The following is a 25,095-nucleotide window of genomic DNA, read 5'->3' on the forward strand; positions in this document are numbered from 1 at the left end:
GGTTTCAACAGAAGCCATACCTCCTTAAACTGAAGTAACCGAGCCCTCACCAACAAAGATCCCTCTCCGGAGGCCCCGAACAGTCATGCAGTAGGTTGGACGGCTGGTTGACGGACGTTCCCTCTGCTTGGAAATCTTGAAAAGGCACGAAAGGACTGGAAACCTCCTCTGCCATGAGTACAAAAGGACCGAAACCTTGTTGGTTTAGGCCAGGGGTTACCAAACACGGTCCTCAAGGTTCACCAACAGTCAAGGTTTTAAATGCATCCGTGCTTGGCCACAGGTGGCTTAACTAGCACCTCAGTTAATTTTATTTAACCATCTGTGCTGAGCCATGGATATACCCAAATCCTTGACTGTTGGGGTGCATTGAGGACCGCGTTTGGGAACCTCTGGTTTAGGCTTTTGGGGAGCAACAGGAAGAAAAGGGCTCTTGCCCCCAGTGGAGCTATCCCCACACCTGCTATATTTGTCACCAGTACACAGGGACTAAATACATTATGTAATAAAACTAAAATCAAAACAAAACCTAACTAAAATCTGTTCCTGTACTCCTCAGGCACAAAACAAACTGAGATAATTCTGTGACAGACTGAGAATGGGAGGAGTTAGTTACTATAGGTTCTGTGCCAAACTCCCTTCCACACAGTGTAACCCATCAGTAAGCGTGCAGATGGATGAAAGAGAAAGTAGGACCAGAGGACGAGGTGGCCACCTTGCACTACAGCTCCAGCAGTTTGGCTAGTAAAATTAGCCAAAATACGCTCAGAAACAGTAAAATGATTAAAATGTACACAAGACGAATAGTGTAGTGATCCACCTGGCCACTAATTACCAGTATTCTGCAAGTACACTGATCTACCCACATAGATCCTCAGGGCCCAAAACACATCCAGAAGTGTTGTTATATTCACAACCTAGAGGCAAATGGTTGTGTAATGCCAAAAAGGAGATTTATGGTAGACTTACCATTGTTAAATCTTTCTGCGAAGTACACTGGAATCCACAGGGAATAACATCAGGGTGTAGAGTTGGATCTTTATCCGAGGCACCAACAGGTTAAAGCTTTGACTGTTCCCAGGATGCACTGCACCACCTCCTCTATAGCCCCGCCTCCAGGCACTGAAGCTCAGTTTTATTAACCAGTCCAATGCAGTAGCAGGTAAGAGACAAGGTAGATGTTAGTCACATACAACCACATTCTCCTGACAGGAGAAGGGACTAGCGGCTAATGCCATACAAACCCAAAGAAGTTAAGTGTGTCAGGGTGGGCGCCCTGTGGAATCCAGTGTACCTCGCAGAAAGATTTAACAATGGCAAGTCTACCATAAATCTCCTTTTCTGCAGCGGGGTACACTGGTATTCCACAGGGAATAACATCGGGGATGTCCTAAAGCAGTTCCTCATGGGAGGGGACGCACTGCAGCGGGCACAAGAACCTGGCGTCCAAAGGAAGCATCCTGGGAGGCGGAAGTATCAAAGACATAAAACCTGATGAACATATTCACTGAGGACCACGTAGCCGCCTTGCACAGTTCTGCGGACGCGCCGCAGCGGGCCGCCCAAGAAGGTCCAACAGACAGAGTAGAATGGGCTTTAATAGCAGCAGGAGCTGGGAGCCCAGCCCGCGCATAGGCTTGTGCAATCACCATTCTATCTAATCCATCTGGCCAAGGTTTGCTTATTCACAGGACAGCCACGTTTGTGAAAACCAAAAAGTACAGAAAAGGAATCTGACCTCCTGATAGAGGCAGTCCTTTCCACATAAACACGGAGAGCCCGTACGACGTCCAAAGATCGTTCTTTGGAGGACAAACCAGAAGAGATGAAGGCCGGAACCACAATCTCCTGGTTAAGGTGAAAAGATTATACCACCTTCGGAAAATAACCAGGGCGAGTTCAAAAAACTGCCCAGTCACGGTGAAAAATCAGAAAAAGGTGTACAGGACAGGACAAAGCGCCTAGGTCCGACACCCTCCTAGCAGAGGCAATAGCCAACAGAAACACGACCTTAAGCATAAGGCATTTAGGGTCCACAGACTCAAGAGGTTCAAATGGAGACTCTTGTAGGTCATTCAGAACTACAGACAGATCCCATGGAGCCACAGGAGGGACATAGGGAGGCTGAATCCGTAAAACACCGAGTGAAAGTGTAAACGTCAGGAAGAGACGTAATTTTTCTCTGAAACCACACCAACAAGGCAGATATATGGACCTTGAGGGAGGCCAGATGAAGGCCCAAGTCTTGGCCTTGTTGTAGAAAAGCCAAAAGCCTGGAAGCATAGGTACACTGAACTATCAGTACTACCATCGAATGCAAATGAAATAGGATTGTGTGGCAGAGCTGTGTTGTATTACATAGGTACATTGAAAAAGGTTTATTTATTTTTTATTTGTAAAGATTTAGTTGGCTGCCTTATTGGTATGTAATGCCCGTTTGTCTAAGCTAATTTATGGCCTAGCTTTAAAGGGGGATTGTATTGGGTGGAGTTAGCAATCATTGCATTCACATGGAAATTGTTCCTATTTAAAGTCTAGTATACGGCTGGTAGTGCTTCCATAGAAGTGCTGACATAAAAGTGTTATTATAATATTAGCGTTATACCTGCGTTAAACCGAAGGAAAACAGAAGGGAAAAAGCAACACACCAAAACTATGACATATGGACTGAACTGCCTTAATGCCTCAAAAGTATGTAATTCATCTTATGCATATTATCCGTCTTTTAAACTAAGAAAAGACATCCCCAATCTGCTCACTACAGTTCTCTTTTATGCAAACTCATGTATGTTTTTGATGTAATGAATTGCTTGTAATTGGCATTGCATGTGTCAGTGAAACAGTTTCATTACTGCATGCGGTCTGGTGTTTACATCCTTTGACCATTTGTGGACAGGTGTACTATATCTTTTCATTTAGTGAGGTGTAGTCGTGGTGTAAAGGACAGAGTGTGATTCCTGGTTAGGGGGGAAAAAAACAAAAACAAAAAAACAAACAAACACTGAACAACATCACCAAACAGGTAATTTCAACTTTAAACTTGTCATTTTTTTGTACTGTCTGGACATGGCTACTAACAGACAAAATTCTTAAAGCTATGTGTGCAAATGCTAGGAGCTTAGGAGACAAAATTCCAGAGCTAATTGCGATGACAAGGGATAACCTGGATATTGTCGCAATTGCGGAGTCACGGTGCAATGAGAATCATGACTGGGACATAGCTATACCAGGATACAATTTATTTAGGAAGGATAGAATGGGAAGAATAGGAGGAGGGGTAGCAATGTATGTGAAAAAAACCATAAATGCTACTTTAATACAAAATGTTGAGGACAAAACTGAGGCCCTTTGGGTCACCACAGAAACTGGGGAGGACATTATTCGCATTGGGGTGATCTATGGACCACCAGGCCAGGGGCAGGATTTGGACAGGAACCTATTGTTGGACATCTCTAAAATGGCTTTAAAGGGAGAAGTCAATCATGGGAGACTTTAATTTACCTGATGTAAATTGGGAGGGGTCCTTTGCAATTTCAGCTACAAGTGGCAAATTTCTAATTCCTTACAGGGAGCATCTCTCAAGCAATTGGTGAGGGAGCCCACTCGGAAAGACTCAATATTAAGGTGGGTACACACTAATAGATATATCTGCAGATCAATTGATCTGCAGATATATCTATGGACGGATCGGGCAGTATGCTGTGCATACACACTGCCCGATCCGTCGGGGACTGACGTCATGAACTGGGCGGGCGTGTACACACGCCCGCACAGTTCAGCTGTCAATCACCGCCTGCCGCCGCAGCATGTGTACGGGCGGTCGGCTGACCGCCCCGTACACACACAGCGACGCGCCAATATATTGGTAGATATATTGGCCGTCGGCTGTGCTGCGCAGCCGACGCGATACGTCTGTGAACGACGGAGTTCACAGGCGTATCGGCCGTACACACTGGCCGACGGTCCCGCGATATATCGGCCATTCAAGAGAACTGCCGATATATCGACCAGTGTGTACGGGCCTTTAGATTTAATTCTTACAAATAGTGACAGGATATCAGACATATATGTGGGTGAGCACCTGGGATCCAGTGATCATCAAGCAGTATGGTTTAGTATAAAGACAGGATCCAACTCCTGTCACACAAAAACAAAGGTGTTGGATTTTAGAAATGCTGACTTTGCAAAAATGGGGAGATGTTTAAGTGATTCATTGGCGGACTGGAGGAACTTGGAAGGGGTGCAGGAGAGATGGGAAAAATTGAAAAGTGCAATACTAAGGGCAACAGACCTTTGTATCAAAAGGGTTAGGAAAAGCACCAGGAAAAGGAAGCCAGTGTGGTTCACAAAAGAAGTATCAACTAGTGTGAAAGCAAAAAAGATGGCTTTTAGGAAATACAAAGACTCAAAATAATAACGACAAAGAGGTGTATCTTGACAGACAGAAGGATGCTAAGAAAGTGATCAGACGTGCAAAGGCAGAAGCTGAGGAGAAAATGGCCCAGTCAGTAGATAAAGGGGGCAAAACTTTTTTTTAAGTTTATAAATGAAAGGAGAAAATCAAATGGAGGAATAATAAGACTTAAGACAGAGTGAGAATTTGGTGGAGGGAGACAAGGCAATAGCAGATCACCTAAATAATTATTTTTGCTCAGTATTTACTACAGAAGGAGAAGGGAAGGGGCCACAGTTAAGTTGCAAGGACATTCATAAAAATAAGGTAGATGAAAGTATATCTACAGAGGAGAAGGTCCTAACTGAACTTTCAAACCTAAAAGTGGATAAATCAATGGGGCCAGATGGGATACACCCAAGGATACTCAAAGAGCTAAAAGATGTGCTGATGGCACCATTAACAGAATTCTTTAACCAGTCACTAAATACAGGTGCCATTCCAGAGGACTGGAAAAGAGCAAATGTAGTTCCACTGTACAAAAGTGGAAGCAAGGAAGAAGCAAGTAACTACAGACCAGTAAGCCTTACATCAATAGTAGGGAAAGTAATGGAAAAACTACTAAAACAAAGAGTTGTGGAATATCTTAAATCAAACAACTTTACAGGACCCAAAACAGCATGGATTTACTGGTGGGAGATCATGCCAAACAAATCTTATTGATTTTTTTGACTCTGATGAAAATAATAGATCAAGGGGAGCTGTAGATGTAGCATATCTAGACTTTAGTAAGGCATTTGACACTGTCCCACATCGCAGACTGCTAAATAAACTTGAACGTGTGGGGGTGGATTATAAAATAGTTAAATGGATAAGAACCTGCTTGCAGGATAGGAAACAGACAGTTGTAGTAAATGGAGTGCAATCTATGGAGGGAAATGTTACCAGTGGAGTACCCCAGGGATCTGTACTCGGACCAGTTCTCTTTAATATCTTTGTTGGTGACATTGCAAATGGTATTGAAGGGAAAGTATGTCTTTTTGCAGATGATACAAAGATATGCAACTGGGTAGACACACCAGGAGGGGTAAAACAAATGATTGATGACCTAGCTAGGCTTGAAAAATGGTCAAGAACATGGCAACTACAGTTTAATGCTAAAAAATGCAAAATCATGCACTTGGGTCTCAAAAACCGAAAGGCTAAATATAGTATCAAGGGGACTATAATGGAAACTACTGAGGAGGAAAGGGATTTAGGAGTCACTATTTCAAGTGACTTAAAGGCAGGAAAGCAATGCAACAAAGCAATGAGAAAGGCAAGTCAGATGCTTGGTTGTATAGGGAGGAATCAGTAGCAGGAAAAGAGAAGTAATAATGCCACTGTATAGGTCATTGGTGCGGCCTCATCTGGAATACTGTGTCCAGTTCTGGAGACCATATCTCCAGAAGGACATAAATACATTAGAGAGTGTGCAAAGAAGGGCAACTAAAATGGTGCATGGCCTACATCACAAAACTTACCCGGAAAGGCTAAAAGATCTTAACATGTGTAGTATGGAGGAGAGAAGAGAAAGGGGAGACATGATAACACCTTGGTGTATTTGAAAGTTTCTAACAAAATTCAGGAGGGAAACATTCTTCAAAGGAAGAGAAGTATTAGAACTCGAGGACATACACTGAAACTGGAGGGAGGCAGGTTCAGGGGAAATTTAAGGAAAAATAATTTCACAGAAAGGGTAGTGGATAAGTGGAATAGCCTCCCATCAGAGGTGGTAGAGGCTAAGACTGTAGAGCAATTTAAACATGCTTGGGATAGGCATATGAATATCCTTACAAAGAATTAAGGTTCAAAAAGGGTTGAGATTACCTAAAGGATAAAAAAAAGGGTCAGACTAGATGGGCCAAGTGGTTCTTATCTGCCGTCAAATTCTATGTTTCTATGAAGCTCTAAAAGTATATGCATCATAATGCTTACCAGCACATCATGTGAAGTAAGAATTCCAGACCCTGTAATAAATCAGAGCCGAAGCCGGGTTACGGGCCTTCAACATAGTTTGAATGACCGCCTCAGAGAATAATTTTGCTCTCAGGAGTGATGCTCAGGAGTGACGCCGTCAAAGCCAGTTTGGTCAGGTCTGGGTAGACACAAGGGAACTAAACGAGGAGGTCTGGGCGTTGAGGAAGTAGAAGAGGACGCTCTATCGAGAGACCCTGCAGGTCTGAGAACCAATGCCATCTGGGCCACGCTGGAGCGACTAGAAGTAGTATTCCTCCTTTTTTGAACTTCCGTATTACTCTGGGCAGGAGTGACACTGGAGGAAACACGTATGGCAGCCGAAAGTTCCATGGAATTGCCAGTGCATCCACGAACGCTGCTTGAGGATCCATTGTCCTTGCTCCAAAGACCGGAACCTTGTGATAATGTCGAGACTCTATCAAGTCTACATCTGGTAGGCCCCACTTGTCCACTAGGAGTTGAAAGACTTCTGGATGAAGACTCCACTCTCCAGGGTGCATGTCCTGACGACTGAGGAAGTCCGCTTCCCAGTTGAGATTTCTTGGAATGAACACTGCAGATATTGCTGGCAGATGGCGTTCCACCCATTGAAGGATCATTGACACTTCCATCATTGCACGCGGCATTTACAGCCGCCTTGATGATTTATGTACGCCATGGTGGTTGCGTTGTCCGATTGTACTTGAACAGGCCTGTTCTGTACCATTGAACACTGCCCCAAGTTCCAGAATGGTTATCGGGAGGAGAGATTCCTCCTTGGTCCATCGACCCTAGATTGAGTGTTGCTCCAACACAGCTCCCCAACCGCGCAGACTGGCGTCCGTTGTCAGTAGGACCCAGTTGGAGTTCCAGAAGGGGCGGCCCCCTGCTTAATTATCGGTCCTGTAGCCACCAGCTCAGTGACAGACATACCTCCGGAGTCAAGGAGATCATTTGATACCTGATCCGATGGGGCAATCCGTCCCACCTGGCAAGGATTAACCTCTGCGGAGGGCGGGAATTAAATTGACCGTACTCTACCATGTCGAAAGCAGACACCATGAGGCCTAGTACTTGCATTGCCGAGTGTATTGCACTCGGGCGAGAGAGGAAGTATCTGCTCTTCTCCCGAAGTTTCAGGACGTTCTCTGGAGACAGAAACAGTCTTTGGCTGTGGGTGTCCAGCAGCACCCCCAGGTGCACCATGCTCCAAGCAGGGACCAGCGAGGAATTCTTCCCATTGATGAGCCACCCGGTGGGCTTGAAGAAATTGGACCGACATCTCCAGTTGACTGAAAAGGACAACTTAGGAGTTCGCTAGAATCAGCAAGTCGTCCAGATACGACAGGATCCAGATTCCCTGACGACAGAGGAAAGCCCTCATCACGGCCATGACCTTGGTGAAAATCTGAGGTGCCGTGGCCAGTCCAAATGGAAGAGCCTGGAATTAAAAATTAAGGTTGCCAATAGCAAATCGCAGCTATTGCTGATGCAAAATGGCAATAGGTATGTGCAGGTAAGCATCCTGTATGTCCAGGGATACCATATAGTCCTCGGGTTTCATGGCCAGCACAATAGAGCGCAGGGATTACATACGGAATTAGGACTCTCACAAACGCGTTCAATGATTTGTGGTTGAGGATAGGCCAGAAAGACCCATTTGGTTTCTGAACTAAAAAATAGTAGCCCTCTGGGGCAGAGGTACCGGCACTACCACTCCTGTTTCCAGGAGGGATTGTACAACCAAGTGTAGAGCTTGGGCCATCAATGGATCTCAGGCGATAACCGTTGAACAGAACTGGTGAGGGGGACGTCTCTTGAAAGAGATTGCGTACCCATGAGAGACAACTTCCTGCACCCAGGCATCTGAAGTGGTCATTAACCAGGCCTGGGCAAAGTGCAGAAGGCGGCCTCCACCCTGGGGTGCCCACCCAGTCATGCAGCAGGCTTATCTTGTTTGGAAGCAGGCTGACAGGTGGACCAGGATTGTTTAGATTTGGGCTTAGTCGTTTTGGAAGTATGTACAAAAGGGAAAACAAGATTGCCTTATATTGGTGCACACTACTGTTAGTAAAATATAACTTAATTCTTATTATTAAAAAAAAAAAACCTTTGCGAAATATAGAAATGAAAAATAGAGAAAGTGTTTAAAATAAATGACTTCCTACACACGGGTGTCCGCAAAATTGTAAATTCTATGTGCCTTTACAATACCCAAATATCTGTATATAGTGCGTACACTTGTCAGTAAACGTTCTGCAATTCTCAGCAAATATTCGTGTCTTATTCCTATATATATATATATATATATATATATATATATATATATATATATATATATATATATATATATATATATATATACACATACATATACATACTGTGTGTTTCCAAACACTCGTTTATATATTAGTCCATATTATTGGTATAATGGTTATATATTATATATTATAACATGTTATCCCTATACAGAGGGGTCACCATAAAAGTCCCTGATGGATCGGTCTCATTCGTCATATACCAGCAAATCTAAGCAGTCACATGAATTTCATATTGAATGTCCCTCCTGATAGAATGAGACAGAATAAATTAAGCAGTCACACGAACTTCCTATTAAATATCCCTCCTGGCAGAGTATATATGGTGTGTGTCCCTTTAGGGTTCATACATCCCAAAAAGCCAAATGGATAGTATTCAGATAGTCCTATCTTTATTTCACATATATTTGAATATGAGGGGAGAAATTGTGGATCATTTCATCATAACGTACATCTAGAGAATTGTAATATGATACTCAAGATTGATGCTATTGTTGTACCGTGTTTCTATCCCGTTATTAGAAACACGTTTGCCTGGTTTAGCTATATCTCATATACTGCTGTGTTTAATCCAATATTATGGTTCTTTAAGTGATATTAATTTCTATCAGCATAAATAGCTGTTATGTGTCGTTACTCCGTGCCTGAATCTCTCATTTGTTGGAAACACAGTTACGTAATTCAGCTAAGATTCATGTTTTTAAAAATGCTACAATATTGTAACTGTTTCACGGAGGTTGATTTTCATCAGTACAGACATATATCTTAACACATATTTTATTGGAATTCAAAGTGTAATCTCTTATTTAAATAGGTTTATTTAAACTGTCAGTATCACCCTTATTGTGGTATTCCACCTGAATGATTAGCACAGTATATTGCTTCTGCACCAGGCTATCAGAGTATAATATATTGCTGTTATTATGCCTTATCTGTATCCTATTTCTCGATAATACTGTTGTATGGTCTATCTGTAGCTCACATATTACTGCCCATGTTTCAGTATTATCGCTATATCTTTGGCATTAATCTCCATCCACACAAGTGACTGCTATTAAAAATCGTTACACAGTGTCTGTGTCCTTTCTTTGGCAACACAGTTATGCTGTCTGGTTATGACTCATATGCTCATATACTTGGAAGTACGAGCCTTTCTCGTGTACGCCTGGCCTTTTGCTTTACCTGGAGGTCGAATGGAACAAAAAGTAGTACACTTAGCCTTCGGAGCAGAAGGATTAGTACTTGGGAGAAATGCAGTCTTGGTCGTCGCCAAGTCAGTTACAATCTTGTTCAGATCCTCCCCAAATAGTACGTCTCCCTTAAAAAGGAATCGCCTCCAAGGTCTCTTTAGAGTCCAGGTCCACTTTCCAGGACATCAACCACAGAATCCGGCGAGCCAGGATAGATGTAGTAGATGCCTTGGCCGCCATGACACCTGCATCAGAGGCCACCTCCTGAGTATAGTGAGAGGCTGTGGTTATATACGACAGATACTGTCTGTCAGTGTCAGAAAAATCCTGAAGTAGCTTATCCTCAAGTGCCTGAACCCATGGTCCAATTCCTTTCGCCGCCCAAGAGGCTGCCATAGTGGGTCTATGTACAGTACCGGTAAGAGTGTAAATAGACTTCAAGCATCCCTCCACACGCTTATCTTTCAGTACCTTCGGTGAGGTGACAGGCAGAGTAGATGACACCACAAGACGGGCGACATGAGAGTCCACCGGCGGTGGAGTTTCCCACTTGTTACTCAACTCCGCAGGAATAGGATAACGTGCTAGCATCTTTTTAGACCAGGAAAATTTCTTTCCTGGAGATGACCAGGATTCCTATCGTATGTTAATTAAAAGGTCAGAATGTGGTAAAACAAGTTTAAACGTCAGAAGGTTGCTAAAATAATAAGGTTTCTTAGACGTAACAGGGGGCTCAATGTCCTCATCAATTTGGAATCCACTTGATAGCCTACACAAGGTCAGGATCATCAACCTGGGTTGTAGATTCCTCATCAGAAGCAACTGTATCAGTGTCCGACTGATTAGTATATTCCCCATCCTCATCGGAAGAATTATCCAAAATATTAGTGGATTGTAAGGAAGAAATGGCCCGTGGTGTGGACTTTTGTCTAACCAAAGCCTGATTTAATTGCTGTAACTGGGTAGACAGAGTATACGCCCATGGCAGATTAACTACAGGGACAATATGTGGCTGTAATGGTACGGGAGGTCCCACAGGGGACGTACGACGCGTCACAAGCGTAGTCAGCATATTTGAAAAAGCTGCCCAAAGTGGGTCCTGATTGGCCACAGGCAGGTTGGGAGATGTATTACACCGAGCGCCTGAACCAGCAGTTAACACTTCCCCCACTGGTGAATCCGTGGCAACAGCACTGCATGATGCAGGAGCGTCCGCAGATGTCCTGCCCTGTGCAGCAGACATTGTATGGGATGTAGCCTTAGGGCGTAACAGTACAATATAGCCAGACAAACACAAAAACCAGCAAGTAATTCCTGTGTATTGTGACAGTAAACAGAGCACAGAGGATTTAAGCGGTGTGGGGTGACTGAAAAACAGTGAGAAATACAAAACAGTATACCCTGTGTAGCACTATATATTATACGAGACCCTGACGCACCTAGCCCCCAGGGTACAGAATATAGTGATAGTAAAATGTGTGATACACAAGAATGGTATCCACACAGCAGCTACAGGCACACTCAGTCAAAGGTACAATGCAGGAATGATTACATATAAACAAAAACTGCACTGGACTAGTAAATTACATATAGGTATGTATGTATACAGATAAAACAATGCACAGTAAACACTGGATGTATATCACAGAATACTTGTACTAAATATTCAGATAGTAGTACACTTGTACTTCGCTAACACTGTCTAAAATGACATTAAGTGTCTGTAAATGCACAGCGCTGATACAGGCGGATTTACAGAGGAGACAGTGCCCAGCAGTCCCGGAGATAAGCCCAGCTATGTAATGGGGCCAAAATCTCAGTCAGGGAGTGAGGGAGAGATAACTTCAGCTCCAGGGCGGGAACACCAGCAGTAGATGGGGCCCGGAACTGGGGGAAGGGCTACAAGTCAGCGCCTTACCCCCTCTGCTGGACTTCACCACCGGGTACGGTGGAGCCTTTTATAAACGGATTTTAGTAAATCCGACCTGTGCTCCTTGCCCTGGTGGATATAGTGTGGTCCTGCGACAGTGTCCACGCCAGCGGCGCAGTCCATCTCCTGGGATCTCGATTTACTGGCGGGTCCCACCTGGGGGACCCTCTTACCTCTTCCCTTTAGTGTAGCCACGCGATCCTGGAGTGTGACAGAGGTGGTGTGCGTGAAACCGGTGCGTCTCCACTGCAAGTACCCAGGAACTCGACCGAGGGAGTATGCAGTGCCGCTGAGCGAGGTGATGGAGCCTCAGCACAGCAGGTCATAAAGACCCTTGAAGTCTTCTAAAAAGTTATTTTCAGGGCTGCCTAGCGCAGCCCCACCTGTTAGTGACCTGCACTGGAGGCACCAACTTACAAACTGAGCTCCATTACCTGGAGGCGGTGCACTGCATCCTGGGAACAGTCTAAGCTTTAGCCTGTTGGTGCCTCAGATCAAGATACAACTTTACACCACGATGTTATTCCCTGTGGAATACCAGTGTACCCCACTGCAGATATTGTCCCCATTTAAGTAAAACCTGGACATTACATTCGGCTAAGAAGGACCAGTACTTAGAACAGCTTGGTCCTGGTGGAAAACCAAATATGGAGCTTTACATGAGAGGGCCACCAACTCAGACACTCTTCTGAAGGGTAGTATGTATAAAAATGTAAATAAAATGAATATAAATAAAATAAAACTAAAAATATGCCTCATCAGCAAAAAATGAAACATCCAGCTCCTATGGGCACTTGACAAAAAGGAATTGCTATACAGTTGCTTAAGTGTAGAGGGGGAGGGGCCTGTGCTGACAAATTTGATTTTAAAATTGCCCAAGATCCTTCGTTCCATCAGCTGTTCCCAGAGTATCCAGTATCCTCCAAAGGAAGAAAGTGATAACTCAGCCTAGCTTTTTTTTTTTGTGTACATGCTCCTTAAATTGGAGTATGTAACTGGCATTGGATTGGCCATGCCTCAGCTAAACACAATGAGCAATTAAAAGATCAGCAAGTAACCGGGATCTGTACTAGAAAAACAGTAGAGAAAATGGTTCTCTTGTATAACGCAAAAACAAAAAATTGCTCAGCAAAATGATAATGAAACATTTTATTACAAGAAATGGCATATGATGTTTGCCACAGAGATGTTCATTGTGGCCTTACCAGCACTGTGTCAAAAAGTTAATAAACGCCATCTATTAACCATACTATCAATTTTAAGCACAAAAATTGCAAGTAAATTTATGCTAACCTTTTCTCTTTCTAATTTAATAATTTCTTTTTCTTCTCTTTTCTTCAGCCTTTCCTCCTTCTGAGGCACTCCAGTCTGCTTTTCTCTATTTCTATGTTTCGCATTTTCTGCGCGTTCTTTTCTCATTCTTGCTCTTGCCAATTCTGAAGGGGGAACAAGTACAATTTCGGATCCAACATAAATAGATTTTTATATATTATATTATATCCCGATCTATAATACTTATCGATATCAAGAGTAATTGCATAAATGAACAAATGTTTACATCAATGGGAAGTCTAGACCTAATGAAAATAGGCAAAGATGATTTCTTGCTTTCTAAGCAAAGTTACATAATTGATATCCACCTTTAGCACAAAATGACAAAACAGAAGCCCAATAGAATTTTAATGCAGCAACTACCTATTATAATCTACTAGCTGAATACCATACTTTGCTACGGAATTTCAAGTATAATCAAAGAGATGAAAAGCGCTGGGGAGAATAATACGCCTCCTTCTCTGCCCCATCCCACCTCTAATGCTGCTTTACTCAGTGCTGTAAATGCTGGGAAGACAGTCCAAGCTCCTACCGCTATATATGTTACATATGCAAGGTTTGCAGGGATAGGCTGACTATTCCAAAGGGCCCTAGGTCTCCTTGCTAAGCTTCTCGCTCTCATTAGGGCTCCTCCAGCCGCCGGCAACTCGTACTACACCCCTGTAGAGGATACTGGGGTCCATTTAGTACTATGGAGTATAGACTGGTCCACTAGGAGCCATGGGCACTTTAAGAATTTGATAGTGTGGGCTGGCTCCTCCGTCTATGCCCCTCCTACCAGACTCAGTCTAGGAAACTGTGCCCGAGGACACGGACATACTTTGAGAGAAAGATAGATAAGGATAGTGGTGAGATTCCGAACCAGCACACACAACAAGAGGAAAGCCAAGCTAACCAAACTTGAAAACAGGAACAGCAACGGCTAAACCAACATTACTTAACATTGCAGGAAGAAAATAGAATTTTGGTACTTACCAGGTAAATCCTTTTCTTTGAATCCACAGGGGGCACTGGAGTACTCTTGGGATATGGACGGCTTCCACAGGAACAGGGCACTGAATATTTAAAATTTATAACTCTCCACCCCTCCATATCCCAGAGTACCTCAGTGTTTTTTACTGAGCCGAACAGGAGCTATAAAGAGGTTGACAATAGAGAATTACATATAACATAACGGACAACAATAAAGTTGACACATAACGTTACTGACAACTAAACAGTTGACACCATAACCGATAGAACTTGAAACTTTGAACCAGTCGGAGAGAATGTGTTACCATATTATCCCCTGAACTTACCACAAACCAGGTAAAACTGCTCTGGGTGGGCGTCCAGTGCCCCCTATGGATTCAAAGAAAAGGATTTACCTGGTAAGTACCAAAATCCTATTTTCTTTTTCATCCACTAGGGGTCACTGGAGTACTCTTGGGATGCACCAAAGCTTCCCCCGTGGGCGGGAGAGCTGTTTAGCACCTGTAACACTAGGCGGCCAAAGCTAGATGCTGATGCCGCAAACGTATCAAACAAACACAGAACGTGTGGAATGAGCTGTTACTGATGTAGGCGGCTGTAACCTAGCATGAAGGTAAGCCTGACGTATGGTCAGTTTTATCCATCTGGATAAGGTCTGCCTAGAAGCTGGCCAACCAATCTTGGCAGCATCATAGAGAACAAACAACATATCCGTCTTACGAACTGTAGACGTTCGGGATACATAAACGCGTAATGCGCGTACCACATCCAAAGTTCCAGAATCTTCTGTTAACACAGGAACTACTATTGGTTGATTGATGTGAAAAAATGACACTACCTTTGGTAAGAAAGCGGGATTCATCCGAAGTTCCGCTCTGTCATCATGAAACACTAAATACGGTGGCTTGCATGACAAGGCACCCAAATCTGAAACACGCCTTGCTGAAGCTAAGGCTAGGAGAAAAATTGTTTTCCAAGTGAGAAACTTAATATCCACTTGTTGTAAGGGTCCAAAATATGAAGACTGTAAGAAATCTAAAACCAGATTCAAGTCCAATGGCGCTATAGGTGGAATGAATGGAGGCTGTACTCAGAGGACACCTTGCAGAAAGGTGTGTACAGACGGCAATAGAGCCAATCGTCTTTGAAAGTAAATTGACAAAGCAGATAGCTGCACCTTTAGTGTAGATAAACGCAGTCCTCCATCTAACCCCGTCTGTAGAAATAGCAAAAGACGGATAACTTGAAAGATGATGTCGGAAACTTCCGTGCTTCACACCAACCTATAGAGGCACGCCAAATTCTGTAATAATGAGCTGCCGTAACTGGCTTCCTAGCTTGTAACATGGTTGGTATAACAGAGTCTGGAATGCCCTCTCTTCTTAAGAGGGCGGTCTCAACAGCCACCCCATCAAAACGCAGACGCGGTAAATCGGGGTAAAGGAACGGACCCTGTTGTAACAAGTCCGGACGAAGTGGGAGAGGCCAAGGATCGTCTGCGAGTAGTTCGGAGATCCGAGAACCAAGCTCTCCGAGGCCAATGAGGCGCCACTAGTATGACTGTGGTGGACTCTCTTTTGATCCGTTTTAGCAACAGAGGGAGCAGCGGAAACGGTGGAAACAGATACACAAGGCTGTACGGCCACGCGATTGTGAGAGCATCCATCGCCACTGCCTGTGGATCTCGCATTCTGGACACATACTGGGGCGTTTGGTGATTGTGGCGAGATGCCATCAGGTCCACCTCTGGACCAACATGTGAAACACTTCGGGATTTAATGCCCAATCTCCTGGATGAAAATCCCGACGGCTGAGACAATCCGCCTCCCAGTTGTCCACTCCCGGAATGAACACTGCCGACAATAATATTGGTGATACTCGGCCCAATTGAGGATTCGAGCTACTTCCCGCATTGCTATGCGGCTTCTCGTTGCTCCTTGTTTGTTGATGTACGCGACCGCCGTCGCGTTGTCTGACTGCACCTGGACAGTCTGAGACCGAAGCATGTGCACTGCTTGTCGTAGTGCATTGTAAATTGCCCGGAGATCCAGGACATTTATAGACCGCAATCTTTCGTGATCCGCCCAGAGACCCTGGAGCTGACAATTTTGAACGACAGCTCCCCAACTTCTGAGACTCGCGTCCGTCATTAGAATTATCCAATTCCAGGGGCCGAACCGTTTCCCGGTGGTTAGATTGTGTACTTTGAGCCACCAGAGTAGAGATACCCTTGCCCGTGGCGACAACCTCACCCTGTGGTGAATCTGCAGATGCGAGCCTGACCATTGTGCGAGCACATCCAGTTGAAAAGGACGTGAGTGAAATCTTCCGTACTGAAGCGCTTCGAAAGTAGCCACCATTGTGCCTAAGAGGCGAATGCACAAATGTACAGAGACTGTGCGTGGCTTGAGCACTAATTGTACCAGATGACGAATAATCTGTACTTTCTGTTCTGGTAGCTAAATTCTTTGATTTACCGTATCGAGAATCATACCTAGGAATTGAAGTCGTTGAGACGGAATTAGATGTGATTTCTTGAAGTTGACAATCCAACCGTGCTGAACTAGTACATTGTACGTTAGCAACGCATGTTGGAGAAGCATCTGTTGAGACGGAGCTTTGATGAGCAGATCGTCCAAGTACGGAACTATTATCACTCCCAGGGATCTGAGATGAGCTATCATCACAGGCATCACTTTGGTGAATACCCGAGGAGCTGACGAGAGGCCAAACGGTAGAACCTGAAACTGGTAATGGTTCTGCCGTATCGCAAAACGCAAGAACCTCTGATGAGGTGGCCAAATCGGAATGTGTAAGTACGCATCCTTGAGATCTAGCGCAATCATGAATTCCTGTGGCTCTAAACCTGCAATTACTGACCGCAGAGATTCCATCTTGAATCTGTAGTAAGTGACATACTGATTGAGACCCTTTAGGTTCAATATTGACCTGACGGAGCCATCCGGCTTTGGTACCACAAACAGACTGGAATAATAACCCTGACCTTGTTGTTGTACAGGGACCGGAATCAAAACTGCTGAATCCAGCAGGGACTGAATGGCAATTTGCAGAACCGCCCTCTTGACGTCCGACAGAGGCAGTCCTGTCTTGAAAAACCGCAGTGGCGGAAGACAGTCGAACTCTATTTTGTAACCTTTTAACACTAAATTGCGGATCCACCCATCTGTGGATGTCTGGAACCATGCCAAATGAAACGTCTGAAGGCGTGCTCCCACAATTGGAGATCAGAGATGGGCTGGGAGCCCGTCATGCCACTGGCTTGTCGGTGACCTTAGCGTCCTGACGACTGGTGTTGGTTTGTTGGAAACCACGTCCTCGACCTCGTCTACTAGGCGTGGCTGTTCCTCTACCACGGCCTCGAAAGGGCTGAGGTCTAAAGGATTTGAACGCCGGGCCAGAGTATTTCCGTCTAGGTACCGTTGGAGGCAATGGTAGGAAAACAGATTTTCCTCCCGTGGCCTCAGAAATCCATTTGTCCAATTCAGGACCAAACAACTTCTCGCGACCGTAAGGTAACGCCTGTATACCTCTTTGGACCTCTGCCTCCGCTTGCCAAGAACGCAGCCAGAGTGCTTGTCGTACTGTAACTAGCGACGAAGAAATAAGAGAAGTGAGCTGACAGACGTCAGTAGAAGCTGTACATAGATACTAAGCAGCTTCACAGATTTGATCAGCAAGAAGTATAAGGTGATCGTCATGTAGGGCAGACTTGAGTTCTGTTATCCATACTATTAGCGCCTTAGTGACCCAAATGCCAACCAACCCAGGTCTAAGCAGCACTCCCGCTGCTATATACATGGACTTTAGCATAGTTTCTATTTTACGGTCTGAAGGGTCTTTAAGCGTAGTAGCAGTTGGTACTGGTATGGTTAATTTCTTTGTAAGTTTTGACACAGACGAATCCACCATTGGCGGATTCTCCCATGTACATGTTACCGACTATGGAAACGGGTAACTAGACTTAAATCTGCGAGGTATAGAAAACCGTTTATCTGGATTCTTTCGTGTTTCAACGAACATCTTATTAAGAGATTCCGAAACAGGAAAACACATTGGAGATCGCTGTCGTTTAGTAAAGACGACTTCATCATTTGTCAGAGGCTCCTCAGTTTCTGTAAACTTCAGAGACTGACGCACTGCTCCGATGAGATTATCAATACCTGGGCTGTAAAAATCATCACTATCTGACTGCTGGTCCACTTCGCCCTCCTCACCCTCATCTTGCGCAGTGAGGTCTGGCATGGAATCGTCAGAATGCAACATAGCAGAAACTGGTAAATCATAAGACATATGAAATTTATCCCGTCTACCCAGAATGGATTTGGACTTTTGGCAAGGCAGAGACACCTCCGGTAGTTCTGGCGGTCTCACCCTAGATTCAGATCTTGCAGCTTCCCGCTCCTGTCGAGCGGCGGCCAATTTTGATTGCAACCCAGCCATTACATTGGCTAGCATTTCCCATGGAGGGTCCGGGGAGGAAACCGGCTTTAAAACCGGAGCAGAAATTGTATTCGTAGCTGAATTCACAAAACATACTGTACATGTGGTAGATCCAACCGGTAACACACTGTTACAGACATTGCAGTGAAACTGCTTTTTTGCTTTTGCTGGTGCCTTACTCATTATGGAGACAGACAATACAATATACAAAGACAGACAACTTGCACGACTCAGTAAAATAGTACTAAGGTTTGTGTGATATATATATCTGGCCAAGTGCAGTACACGTGGCCAGTCTTATGAAATGTCTATTTGAGGAATTCCCCAAAGACTTGTCCTTCTGCAATGACCTCTTGATGAAGACCCCTCTCTCCTGGATGAAGATCATGTCTGCTGAGGAAGTCTGCTTCCCAGTTGTCCACTCCTGGAATGAAGATAGCTGATAGAGCGCTTATATGCCTTTCCGCCCAACGGAGAACCTTTGCAGCCTCTGCCATAGCCGCTCTGCTCTTTGTGCCTCCCTGGCGGTTTATGTACGCTACTGCAGTTATGTTGTCCGACTGAATCATGACAGACTGATTGCGAAGATGGTGTTCCGCTTGCAGAAGGCCGTTGTGAATGGCCCTTAATTGCAGAACGTTTATGTGTAGACACATTTCCTGGCTTGACCATCTTCCCTGGAAGTTTTCCCCCTGTGTGACTGCTCCCCAACCTCGGAGGCTCGCATCCATGCTCACTAAGATCCAGTCCTGGATCCCGAACCGGTGTCCCTCCAGGAGGTGAGACCTGTGCAGCCACCACAGGAGTGAGATTCTGGTCTTGGAAGACAGGGTTATCCTTCGGTGCATGTGCAGATGGGACCCGGACCACTTGTCCAATAGGTCCCACTGAAACACTGGCATGGAATCTGCCAAACTGAATGGCCTCGTAGGCCACCATGTTCCAAAGTATCCGAGTGCATTGATGGATCGATACCCTTGGTGGTTTCAGGATTCGTTTGACCAGGTTCTGAATTTCCAGAGCCTTTTCCACTGGAAGAAAAACTCTAATTCTGTGTCCAGAATCATTCCCAAAAACGACAGCCGTCTCGTCGGAACCAACTGTGATTTTGGCAAGTTTAGGAGCCAACCATGTTGCTGCAGAATGGTCAGGGATAGCCTAAGGTTCTGCAGTAATTGTTCCCTGGATCTCGCCTTTATCAGGAGATCGTCCAAGTATGGGATAATCGTGACTCCTTGCTTGCGTAGAACCATCATTTCGGCCATTACTTTGGTGAAAACCCTCGGAGCCATGGACAGACCAAAAGGCAACGTCTGAAATTGGTAATGACAATCCCGAACTGCAAACCTCGGGTAAGCCTGATGTGGGGGATAAATGGGAACATGTAAGTAGGCATCCTTTATGTCTACCGACACCATAAAATCCCCCTCCTCCAGACTGGAGATCACTGCCCGGAGAGATTCCATCTTGAATATGAATTTTTTTTAGGTAGAAATTGAGGGATTTGAGGTTCAGGATTGGTCTGACTGAGCCGTCTGGCTTCGGGACCATGAACAGGCTTGAATAAAAGCCTTCTCCCTGTTGTGACGGGGGAACCCCGACAATGACTTGATTGTGACACAATTTTTGTATTGTGGCGCATACCACCTCCCTGTCTGGAAGAGAAGCTGGTAAGGTCGATTTGAAAAATCGGTGAGAGGGGGGGGGGGGAGACGGACGTCTTGAAACTCCAGTTTGTACCCCTGGGACACTATTTCTAAGACCCAGGGGTCCAGGGCCGAACGAGCCCAGAACTGACTGAAGAGCCTGAGAGGTGCTCCCACCGGTGCGGACTCCCGCAGAGAAGCCCCAGCGTCATGTGGTGGACTTGACAGAAGCCGGGGAGGACTTCTGCTCCTGGGAACCGCCCAAAAGGCCAATATCCCTCGCAACTTCCTTTAGGTAGACTGCAGCGTCCCTGATATAACCTAGTGTCAAAAGAATGCTATCCCTATCCAGGGTATCTATATCAGATGACAAGTTATCTGCCCATTTTTCGATAGCACTACTCACCCACGCAGATGCAATGGCTGGTCTGAGCAGCGTACCTGTGGCGACAAAAACTGGATTTCAATGTATTTTCCTGCCTACGATCCACAGGATCCTTTAGGGCTGCTGTGTCAGGGGACGGAAGAGCCACCTTTTTGGACAGCCGCGATAGAGCTTTGTCCACAATGGGGAATGACTCCCACTTTTCCCGGGTGTGGTATTGAAAGTAGACAGTAACTAGGTCGACAATGTCTAGGTCGACCAATATTGGTCGACAGTAACTAGGTCGACAGGGTGTCTAGGTCGACATGTTCTAGGTCGACAGGTCAAACGGTCGACATGAGTTTTTAACGTTATTTTGGTGTCATTTTCTTCGTAGAGTGACCGGGAACCCCAATTAGTGCACCGCTTCGCTCGCCATGCTTCGGGCATGGTGCCTTCGCTCCGCTACCGCTTGGCACACTTTATCGTTCCAATCGTAGTCCACGTGGATCGTTAAGTATGAAAAGGTTTAAAAAAAGAAAAAAAATTGTGAAAAACTCATGTCGACCTTTTGACCTGTCGACCTAGAACATGTCGACCTAAAGACCCTGTCGACCTAGTTACTGTCGACCAATAATGGTCGACCTAGTTACTGTCAACTTTCAGTCCGGATCCCCTTTTTCCTATCCCCAGAGGGAAACGGATACACCACCGGAATCCTTTTGGGAATCTGAAACTTTTTGTCAGGATTCTCCCAAACCTTTTCAAAAAGAGTGTTCAGTTCATGAGATGGAGGAAACATTACCTCAGGTTTCTTTCCCTTATACATACAGACCCTTTTATCAGGAACAGTAGGGTCCTCAGTGATATGTAATACGTCTTATCGCCACAATCATGTACTGAATGCTCTTTGCTAATTTTGGATCTAATCTGGCATCACTATAGTCGACACTGGAGTCAGTGTCCGTGTCGGTATCCATGTCTGCTAGCTGGGCAAATTAACGTTTTTGTGACCCAGAGGGGGTCTGGACTTGTAACAACACATTCTCCACAGATTTCTTCCATGCCTGGTTCGGAGATTCAGATTTATCCAATCTCTGATTTATCAGAGCCACATTAGCAATCAAAGCATTCAACACATTTACCCAATCAGGGGTCAGCAGTGCCGACAGGGTCACTCCCACAGCCGTTTGTGTCCCTAATACAGTCTCCTCCTGGGAAGAGCACTCAGCCTCAGACATGCCGACACACGTGTACCAAACACCCACAGACACACTGGGCATATAGGGGACAGACCCACAGTAAAGCCTGTCAGAGACACACAGAGGGAGTTTGCCAGCTCACACCCCAGCGCTCAATCCCGGATCAGAGAAAAATAACAATGTCCCAGACCTGCAGCGCTTTTATAATAAACTTATATTGCACCAAAATAACTGCCCCCCTCCTCCCGTTTTGACCCTGATACTTGCTCAGCAGTGAGAGAAAGGACCAGCGTCTCTGCAGCCTGTGTAGAGAAAATGGCACTGGGCTGTGTGAGCTGTGAGGGATAAGCTCCGCCCACGTAATGGCGCGCTTCAGTCCTGCTATTTTTAAACAAATCTTTATACTGGCGGGGGTTAGGACAGTGCCCTGGCACTATGTCCCCTGTTGCCAGTCTCATATGGAAGTCTATATGCTGCCCAGGGCGCCCGCCACTCGCTTATACTGGCAGTGCGTCAGGTTTTACAGCATAGATGAGAGGACCAGTCACAGATGCCCTCACTGTTACAGAAACAAACTAACACCAACAGGAATTTTCACATAGATATATTTTATACTTCTCAGATACCAGACCACCGCTGTCCTTAGCGTCCAAGTCCTCTGCCACGTGAGACGCACTGACTGAGGCTTTTGCAGTGTGGAGTAATGGCACCGTTATCAGCCGGGAAGGGGAAGTCGCCAGAGTGCAACTTCGCCTCCCGCTTCTGACGTCTGGCGCTACAAGGCGGGAAGGAGGAGATGCCCGGATTATAGCCCCGACTCTAGCGCCCAGCGCTACAAGTTGGGAAGAAAAGGCGCAAAGCGATCAAGCCGGGAAATTCAAAAATGCTAAACTACAGAGCCATGGCAGGCGCTGCTGTACTGCTGCATCTATATATAAAAGCCAGTACTTCAGTGCTGTGTAATAAGAGCGCAAACATGAACCTGTGACTCCTCGTTCAGCCACAACATGGTGCATGCATACAGCCACAACAAACAAATGGGAAAGTGGACACTTTCTAATTTTTTTTTTTCTGGATTTTTCCAGGTCTGTTTGAATAGGTCATCTAACTCTGTAGAATCAGGGAAAGTGACATTAGGCTTGTTTTGTACAAAGAAAAACGACTGCCGTGACGCAGCGTCCTCTAGAGGAAGCTTTAACACGTCCCGTATAGCCACAATTAGGGGTTCAATACCCTGAGCAGAATCGGGATTGCCACTAATGGGATCCAGGTCATCCCCATCCTCTGGTATATCTCATCATCTGTATCAGAGAGTAGAGCATGTAACCCACGTTTCTGTGGATCTGCATGAGTGAGGGGGGGCTGTGCATCTGTCCTACCAGCTAAATCTGCAACAGCTTATTGTCATAGCCGAGTCTTCTGCACTTAGCAGTGAGCTGGGATGACATATCTGACATAATAGTTTTAAGAGACCCTAACCAGTGCGGCTCTGGACCCTCTCCCCCATACCTTCACTGATTTATGAAGATTGACTGTATTGTTCACATGAAACAGAATCAGTAGATAATGGAGAGAATCTGGTGTGGCATACACTGCACACCTTGTGTTTACCCATGTTTCACAGTAAGTACAACATCATACACACAGTGATGTTGCAAGCCTGCCCTACTGTATGTGAGAGGAGACACAGAGAACCCCAGCACACCCTGAGCTGCACAGCCCCAGTGAGGCTGTCAACTCCCTATAATACAGCAAACACTAAATTTCTGTGCTAAATAGGATCCAGATAGTGTACACAAGCGGCTCTCCCCCTTTGCTACAACCGGACACTAAATATCCAGCGTGGCTGAGGAATCAGGAAGCACTGTGTGCGCTGTGTATGGCTACAGTAAGCAGAGGAAGTTCCCAAAATGCCTCAGGTCTCGCTCTGATGTAGCTCCGCCCCCTCCAATGGCACTAATATATTATACTGGCAAAAAGGGGGTCAGAGTTGTTCGCTCGTTATTTTTTTCGCTACAGAGCGGTTCGTCGCAAACTGTGCATGCGCAATGTACGCTGCGCGTCTGCGCCAAGTAAATTAGCACAAAATTTGGTAATTTACTCACGGCGTAACAAAGTTTTTTCATCGCTCTGCTGATCGTAGTGTGATTGACAGGAAGTGGGTGTTTCTGGGCGGAAACTGGCCGTTTTATGGGAGTGTGCGGAAAAACGCAGGCGTTCGAGTTACAAAACGCAGGAGTGGCTGGAGAAACGGGGGAGTGGTTGGGCAAACGCTGGGTGTGTTTGTGTCGTCAAACCAGGAACTAAAAAGGACTGAGCTGGTCGCTATGGCTGAGTAAGTCTGGAGCTACTCAGAAACTGTGGGGTAATCGTTACGAGAAAATTAGCGAAGTTTTCGTTAGCAAATCTGCTAAGCTAAGATACACTCCCAGTAGGCGTAGGCTTAGCGTGTGCAATGCTGCTAAAAGCAGCTAACGAGCGAACAACTCGGAATCACCCCCAAAGTCTCCTTTTTAGCTCAAAACATCACAAGTGCTAGTCAAGAGTTATTATGCCAATTCCACACGGGGTATTTTAGCGGGACCCCGCCGGGATGGTCCCATAAGCCGCGCCAGTTGTTAGCTGCACTTTGAACTGCGGGACCCCCTAGCAGGGCCCCCGGTTTGTACTCACCACCGATGTCACCTTCAGGCAGTATTAGGGGTGTGTGGAGTGCGGCGGCTGTGACAGCCAAGGCGCTGTGTCCCGCTGAACAACCACCCCTCAGGACTATGGTCCTGCAGCGGGGAAGCGGTTCTGCACCTCTTAAAGCCGGTGATTCCCTAATATCCCTTATGGATGCTAGATAAATAACTGGTATATATTTAAAGTTTTCAAAGCAATTTCAACTACACTAAATCCACTGGTTCGAAAAGAGGGTGCCGTAAAGCAGTCAGTCCTGGGAAAACTGCTGTAAGTGTAATACTGTGACACCAAGTACACTGGGCAATAACACGCTAAGGACCACCGCACTCTAGATCTGCAACCGCAGTGGCAGACACTAGTCTCATATTGTGTGCGGCTAATCAAACAGCAAAAGTAAACTAAAAAAAAAAAAACCACGCCCAATTTCTATAGGTACATAAAACGGGTTGGGGTTACGAGGAAAACAAGCAAAACACAGACCCTTGCGGGCTCAGTGGCTCGCCAGTTTCTAGTCCCACTCTACGGGTGTAGTGGACACCCACGAGTGGGAATAGCCCCGTTAGCCAGTATTATGGTTGGCGGCGTTGTCAGTCTTTATGATCCC

At 45.5% G+C, this 25,095-nt stretch overlaps 1 protein-coding gene across 3 annotated transcripts in view; it reads right to left on the reverse strand.

Moving 5' to 3' along the window:
• Nucleotides 1-25,095, reverse strand: part of BAZ1A (bromodomain adjacent to zinc finger domain 1A) — a 284,468-nt gene that overhangs the window by 175,573 nt on the left and 83,800 nt on the right. For all 3 annotated transcript variants that reach the window (XM_063947878.1, XM_063947879.1, XM_063947877.1), the window contains exon 9: nucleotides 13,123-13,265. In XM_063947878.1, the coding sequence (XP_063803948.1) occupies nucleotides 13,123-13,265 (143 nt within the window). The remainder of the gene's footprint in view (nucleotides 1-13,122; nucleotides 13,266-25,095) is intronic.

This window comes from Pseudophryne corroboree, chromosome 12 (genome assembly GCF_028390025.1).
Source record: "Pseudophryne corroboree isolate aPseCor3 chromosome 12, aPseCor3.hap2, whole genome shotgun sequence".
Classification (NCBI taxonomy): Eukaryota; Metazoa; Chordata; class Amphibia; order Anura; family Myobatrachidae; genus Pseudophryne; species Pseudophryne corroboree.